This window comes from Cornus florida, unplaced genomic scaffold (assembly GCF_030987335.1).
Source record: "Cornus florida cultivar Cherokee Brave unplaced genomic scaffold, ASM3098733v1 CherokeeBrave_3.0.0_Hap2_Chr01, whole genome shotgun sequence".
Taxonomy (NCBI): Eukaryota; Viridiplantae; Streptophyta; class Magnoliopsida; order Cornales; family Cornaceae; genus Cornus; species Cornus florida.
Window position 1 is genome coordinate 104749109 of NW_026775571.1, and position 8016 is coordinate 104757124.

The 8016-nt window shown below is 33.4% G+C and overlaps 1 protein-coding gene across 1 annotated transcript; it reads right to left on the reverse strand.

Moving 5' to 3' along the window:
* Positions 1-1412: 1412 nt before the first annotated feature.
* LOC132311507 (uncharacterized) lies at positions 1413-5249 on the reverse strand. Its single transcript, XM_059809428.1, has 5 exons — positions 5046-5249; positions 2561-2698; positions 2006-2245; positions 1854-1913; positions 1413-1757 (listed from the first exon to the last, which is right to left on the reverse strand). Exons 1-5 carry the CDS (start codon positions 5154-5156, stop codon positions 1653-1655), a joined length of 654 nt encoding a protein of 217 aa, XP_059665411.1. The 5' UTR covers positions 5157-5249; the 3' UTR covers positions 1413-1652.
* Between the last annotated feature and the right edge of the window lie 2767 nt (positions 5250-8016).

Genomic DNA, 8016 nt, shown 5'->3' on the forward strand with positions numbered 1-8016 from the left:
TTTATTTGGAGGTTATATTGTGATGGTAAATTTTTTTTACAACACACATTATTGATTCCTTTTGGAATGAAGGAAGACGAGAATATGTATATATATATATATATATATATATATATATATATATATGAAAGAAAAGTAGAAGACCTCATAGTTTATGCAATGTATTATTTTCCTTACTGTATTCTGGACTCCTTACGAGGGTTAAGTTTACACGGATCTGAAAATAATTTCCCTTTCTAGGTGATTCGTATTATTGCAAAACATCATTACTTCCCACTGGTGTGAGATGTACCTAACCTACTCATAGACATTTGAGGGAGACTTTGAACTGTCAAATCCAGAATTTGATTTCCTTCTCTTTGAAACAGACATGGCTCAATTTTATGTAGGCAATAACTAGCCGTATATCACACAAATTCATTGATGGCAAGGTTAGAGGATCGTCATACTGCTGTTAAAAGGAACCTTTGCACCATAAAAAAAAAAATGTTCAAAATATAGCCGAACTTTTTCATGTATCAACTTGAAGGATTGCGATCACTTTGGGAGGGAGGGAGTTTAAAAGGTCCCCACTAAACTGCATCCATATGAAATGAACTAAAACTACATATCCATGTGTTTTTCAACACCTCGTGTTTAAATTGTGTCTCTGGGCAAAATAACTAGGCAGTGCAGTTGGGAAGACTTGGTCCTCTGAAGGAGTAGATATTGTGTGCGTTAGGCGCGCGCCATATCATTAGTGCATACATCTACCGAAATATAACATATCATCTACAATTTTATAATTAGGTGGACCAACTTTTTAAAAAAATATTGTCATTGGGTGAATACACTAATGACAACCAAAAAAACTTGAGAAACGCATTTGCCATTAACAGTTGGGTTAATGAAATCTCATGCGGTTGCAGAATTGCCTGAGACTGTTCAGGTTCTATCACAAAAAATCCTGCACGTGGAAAAGGTTATTTCTCTTTTTTAGGAAATTCCCATGTAGAAAAAGATAGTAACATCTCAAACTGAACTCGCTGTGGACTCACAAACCCGTACCCTCTCCTGTGTTGTTCACATCATTTATGAAACTATTTTACTTCGCTTATGCAACAAGTATACTTATCCAAAACCTTTTTTTTTCATGCATCTGTTGCACTAGCAATCTAAACCAACACAGGACCAAGGCATGGGATCCCCTCCACAGGAGGGGAACTCACCACTCAGTATCCATTCATTTTTTTGGCCATGGAGCACAGCAAAACAAGTATATCACTCTTGTACAGGCCATTTCAACCTAATTTAGAAGACAACATAGGCAGTTCAAACCATCTCTACCCAGGTCAGACAGCAGCAAACGGACAGCTCCAGTACACAATAACACTATGATTCATGCCATTATCCAAAATTATGAAGGCCTGATATGCATAAGACACAATTCAAAAAGGTTATGTGCATAGATTATATTTGTCATAACTACTCCAGAAAACCATTCAGACATACGAGTGTTCTACCACCTTGAACACATACCACCTTGAACACAAAATGACAACACCCTCCATGCTGTGCAATACCGTATCAAGTATATAAGATGAAGCACAACAAACGGATCACAAAAACCTACTTTCTCAGGATTTGTCAAAACATGAGTCAACCAAATGACTTCAACGATAGCCCTTCAGAGGGTCAGCAGCTTTGCCAGATCTTGCATCTGTCCATGCTTTTGCAATTGTTCGCTTCATTTCATCATCCCCTTCCTCGTACATGTTCTACACGTCACATTTAAACTTGGATGTAAATAAGAAAAGAACTAAGGAGGTGATGTACTGATTTAAAGGAATTGAATGCTGAAATGTAAAACATACCTTCATCAAGTCCATAATTCCTGCCATGGGATCCTTTTCCTTGTTCGGATTTGGTTTCAGCTATAAAATCATAACATCACAGAGTTACATGAGAATTATTTCATGCATAGACACAAAGTCAACTAAAAGTTCTGGTTCCTAATAAGCAATACCTTATCCTCTTTAAGGTGCAAATCCAACCAGTTCCCTTTTGAAGCTTTAAACAATGTGATGATGACCCTTGTAGGCTTAACTACCACCTTACACTTCTCTGGCACAACCTGCTTATTCAATTTTGGTATGGCGCATCGATAGTTTTTTCCTTGAACATCATGAAATTTGATATCAAGGGACGTTGGCTTGAACTCGGTCTCTATTTTCTCCTGCTCAACTCCTTCGAGGGAGACATATATCTGGGGAAAAGAAAAAAAGGTGGACAATTTGACAAGCTCAAGCAATTATAACAAGGAAAAAAGATTAAACTACCTACAACCCATGAAATCTATGTAACTAGGACATTTTTATATAGAATTAGTATTTCCACATTGAACACATAAGTACCAGTCAGGCATTGCAGCATATCGGGCAGCCCAGTTATTTTGAAGTTGCAATGTCTCAAAAAGTCAGATATTTCCACTACGTTCTTATTACACAAATCCATGGGAATCCTTCAAGGGTGGTGAATAATTTTACCCTTTTTTCCCCCTACCAATAAATGGTGTGCTTACCTTGACTTTCTCATTGTCTTGATCCCAGCTGAAAGATCCAAGTGTAGTATAAATCAGTGATGGGGTAGAGACCACCTTTGGAGTTGCAATTGGGCTCGGAGTCTGTGAGATTGTGGTAGAAGCAGCTTCTTTCGACAACTTTATAAGGAAATTCAAGAGCAAATTAGTATTTAGTAAAAACACTAAGAACCTTGATAATACTCATTGGTTAATATCCCATTGAATAGCAGTTGCACAGATTCCATAATAAGAATTACAACGCCGCAAAATAAAATTTAAAAAAATAATAATACTATTACTGCCATAATTGTTTAATGCTTAACAATAGTAGTTCACTGAAAGAGTTCCTATTCGACTATCTGAAAGATAGAAGTCAAAATTTAACAAAGATTGTGTCTTAGTCAATTTTTTATTTGTTACTTTTCTCTCATTTTGACCTCTGACTTTGATCTGTTTCTTTTTTCTGACCAATTTGCTCTCTTTCTCTTTTCGCGTATTACATCCTTGCAAAGTAAGATAAAAATATGGAGAACGAGGGAGAGGGAGATGGAGCTCTGAAAGAGAGATACAACCAATACCAAATTTCTATTTGCTGACTACAGACATATCGCAAGAGACATGAACAAGGAAGGGACGCCCTCCTCCAAGTTTTTGTGTGGCTTCGTTTTATTATTGTTATTGGGAGGGAGGTGAGAGTGGAAATGATAATGACTGGAACAATCTTTTGACCTTATAATAGTACGATTATGAGAAAGAGGTTAATCTCCTGGATCATACAGGGCTTTTCAAAATGAATTAAAATGGATATTTATTTACTTCTTAAAATGGTAATGTAATGTGGACAGCTAACCATGTCAGTCTTGTACTTCACTTGAAGTAAGTAAAGATAATTAGATCATAACCAAATCATAGGAAACAAAAATATAAGAAATGCATTCAATATGAATCTGAACTTCTCCCAAAATGGTATTCCCATTAACTATGATTCCACCAATAGCTACTCCATATAAAAAGCACAAGGATATCCCTTAAAACATGAGAAGTCATTAATGAGACTAATGGCACCAATTCGCAACCTTCTCAACAATCTCATTTAACTTATCTATGAATAACAAAAAAGGTTGCATAACACAGAATAAAACAGAGAGTAGAGAAACAAATAACAAACTGTAGGGAGAGACAGAGAGCACGAGAGAAAGAGCACTCCTAATCATAGAATAAGATCCCCTCTCTCGGCTGATATAACCCCACCATTATTCCGTTGGTCAGTTACAGAGAAACTAGATTCCTAGATTTTGTTTTCCCCTGAATGTGTATTGTGTGTGCGTGTAAGAAAAAAATGCCACAACATAGATAAGTGAGGGCAGACCCTAAAAGGTAAAACCTAGATTACTAAACTTAATATACTTCTTCAATAAGAGAACCACATTCCACAGTCACTGCAGGGTTCAGTCTCCACTTTATGTCATTAGATTACCATTGTCAATTAAGTAAAATACACGCACCAAATCAAGTGGCTTCATCCAACCTCAAATCTTAGATGACCCAAGAAAGACATTTGTACTTTGACCCCTCAAGAGGACCTCTAAAGCACAACCATCTTTAAAACTCAACCGAAGTCTGAAGAGGTAATTGAACATATAAAACAGTAGCATCACAACAGAATGTCATTGTATAATTTCCCATTCAACACTTTGGCCCCACGAGAGGCCGACCAAACTACAACACCATCAAAATGAAAAACTTGATCACAATCTAAAGACAGCACAACATATAAAAAGAGGAGCATAACTGTTGAATAAAAGGGCCAACCCAGCGCACAAGGCTCCCACCATTGTGGGGTCTAGAAAGGGTTAGAAGCGCACAGCGTTACCTCCACATACAGAGAGGTTGCTTCCTTAGTATCATAACTATTGAATCTCATTATATAATTTGCCTTTCAATACTTTGACAATTCAAGAGGACCTCTAAATTCCAACCACAAAAAAGCAATTTAAAAATTTTCCTACTAAAATCTACCCTCATTTATTCAAAATAAAACTGGTCTAACAGCCTTATATATATATATATATATATATATATATATATATATATATATAAGTAGTCTAACAGCCTTAGTACCTTCTTAATGAGCTATAATATATGAATCCCATATAAGCACAATATTAGCATCAACCAAAAATTGTATAAAATGATCAGATTAGTTTCTTGTCCAACAACAACTCTAATGCCTATTTAATAGCTAGCACATGTGCATAGCTGCACCAAGCATAGAACTCGCAAGCATTCTTACTCTAAATTTTAAAAGTGACCCATTTCATTACGAAAATAACATATCTTCTTCAATATTTCAAATCCATTAATAAGGATAGCACATAAATTGAACCTTCAAGAGGCAAAAAATAAAATATTCCACATAACAATTTATACCGTCACACACATATATATATATAATCAAATAAGAGTAGTAAGTGGTTGATAAAACCTTCTCCAAGTTGCGAATCTCAGAGGAAATGAGGGAAACAATCCGAGGCCGTTTTGCGATGCTCTGAAGGTGGCGTAGCTCCACCAAATCTAGGGTTAAATCGTCCGCCATTCTTTTCCTGTGCTCTATTTCGCTGAGGTTAGAGAGAGATGGAAAATGCTAGAAGCTCCTCCGCTGTGAAAGTCGAGCGGCAAATATTAGGTTTTTATTTATTTATTTATTTGGAAAAGAAGTTTCCAGAAACATATAGAACGAGAAATCTCAGAGATGAGCCTAATTGGAAGGGAACACGTTTCCCAGCCCAGATATCTAGCCCAACTGACAGTTGGAAGAGCACATAGTTTTTAATAGTACTCGGCCCCAACCTACTATGGTTATAAATGGGCATCTCAAGTCCAATTCTCCTCTTTTGGGCCAACTTAAGAACATTTTTTCATGAGTAAATGCTCAAGTTGGCCACTCTAGGACGACCCAGGCATATGTGGCCCCCACATTTCACCTGGTGAGACTTTACTTACATTTTTATTTTTTGGTAGAATTTGGATTCAGGAATTTTAAAAAAAAAAACTACAACAAAAGAGTTAGCGGAGTGTATCAATGCAAGGTTTGGAGAGGTTTAGATTAATGTAATTTTACCGGTGCATATGAAGAGACTATTTTCATAATTTGAATTCGTCAATATAGCGATCTTATCATTATACGATGGCTCATCCTCGACGTAGTGCAATAAATATATATATATATATATATATATATATATATATATATATATAAATTTGATGTTGTTACAGAAATAATATAATATAATTGTTACATAAATAATATAAAATTATTGCATAACCGATGTAAAGTTGTTGCATGAGAAATAAAACATAAGTTATTTAAACAAGTTAAACAACACAAACACGACTAATGATAAAATGACACCAAACAGGATCCAGATTACTACAAATAATCCTCCACACTTAGAGCATCAGGTATGATGCTTATTTCAACTAGCATAATGCAATGGTGTGGAAGAGGCGGGCCTCACTTTCTCTCCTTCTCTCCTCTTTTTCTTTCTAAAACAAATTTATATATATATATATACACACGCAAAATGTTTACTCATTTCTTGGTATGTAATAAAATGCATGCACACCTTAACTTTAAATAATAATAGTCAGATTCTATTTTATAGTTAAAAAAATAATTTATATTTTTATATCTAACAGTAGAAATTTAATTCTGTGTATAAATTCTTTACACAACCTGTGTCGGTGTTCAAACTAAAAAAAAAAAAAAAAAACCCTCTGTCTGTGTACTAGACAATCTAGCGAGTCAAATATATAGTGATACTCTTATAATGATATAGCCTTATCCGATTAATATTTTATAGTTTCTGTTATTTAGGAATCCTCACTCCCCATTGAATGGGAGCACTGTATTTTCAGTATCTAAATGATATTCAATACTTCTTGGGGGGAGTGACATGGATTATCTTCCATGCGCATATGATAATTAATACTTATGCACACTCAGATGATTGCGGACTATACAGTTCTCCTTAAATGTGCAAGATTTTTTTATTTTTTTTTATACAAAATGGGCAAGAGTTGAAGGTCCCAAAGTTTGTGGTATGGGGTCACGTGTGGTCAATTCCTTGGTAAAAGTACCTAAATAATTGTTATCGGTATTTGCATTCCAGATATCATTTTTTAGTTGACATTTGCAAATATACATCTATGTTGAAGCTTGAATTACAACTCTATCTTTAAGCAATAAGGACTTGATTTCGGTATGCCATTAGTATGTTAATGTTACATTCGCAATTGAGAATTGTGATTTTGATAAAGGGGAAAGGAAAATATATATATATATATATATATATTTAAAAGATTATTCTTGTGTTTATTACACACCAAAGTGAAAAGAGAAAATAAATATGTGCATGTACTCCCCTTGTGCTGTATTAATAGTTCAATTTATTTTTTCTTGCACGTCCAAATTAATTGTCCAATTTCAAAAGTTAAACAAAAGAAACGTAATATTTCCATCATTTTCCATGTTGGTAATTTTAAAAGGAGAATGTCTAAAGTCAAGGTTGAATAACTAATATGGGACAACTATTATTAAAAGTATAAAGAGCTTTAGTAATTTTTATTTATTTAATAATATAGTAGTTAGAAATATTAATAATAATAATAATAATAATATAGTAGTATGAAATACTGAAATATAATAAAAGAAAATCTAATTAGGAAAGAGATATATAATATTAAAAAATTAAACTACTGAAATTCAATCATATGAAATCTAATTTGAGACCAACAGGCCAGTAACTTAGCGGTACCAGGCTTCTACTTTTCAAAGGGAAGTCAGGAGTTCGACCTCGGTGAAGGCATGTGTGTGTGAGTACTAATTAGGAAAAAAAAAAAAATCTAATTTGAGAAAGAATACTAATAATAATACTAACATAGTAGTAGAAAATACTGAAATTCAATAAAGAAAAATAAGGAAATATATAATATTAAAATTTATTTAATAATATTGTATTAGAAAATACTAATAATAATAATTTAGTGGTAGGAAATATAATAAGAGAAGGAAATATATAATATTTAAATTTGAATTACTGATGTTCAATAAAAAGCAATGTATAAATATTAAAAAAAATCTATTTATTTAATTCAATAAAAGTATATCTAATTAGACTTAATTTGGTAAGCAAAAATGAAATGAAATGGAATAGAATGAAATTGAAAATGAAATAAAAATGTGAATGAAATGGAATGAACATTCTCATTCTATTGTTTTGTTTATATTTACATACAATGCAATACATATTTTATTCTCTCCCAATATTTTTAACAAGAACAATTATAAATTTGCTCAATGAAGATATCAATTAATCTAATAGTTTTCCTCAAACATAAGATTGATTAGATGAAACTAGCTTGAATTCGAGGTCGATCATGAAAATAGTGGAGGA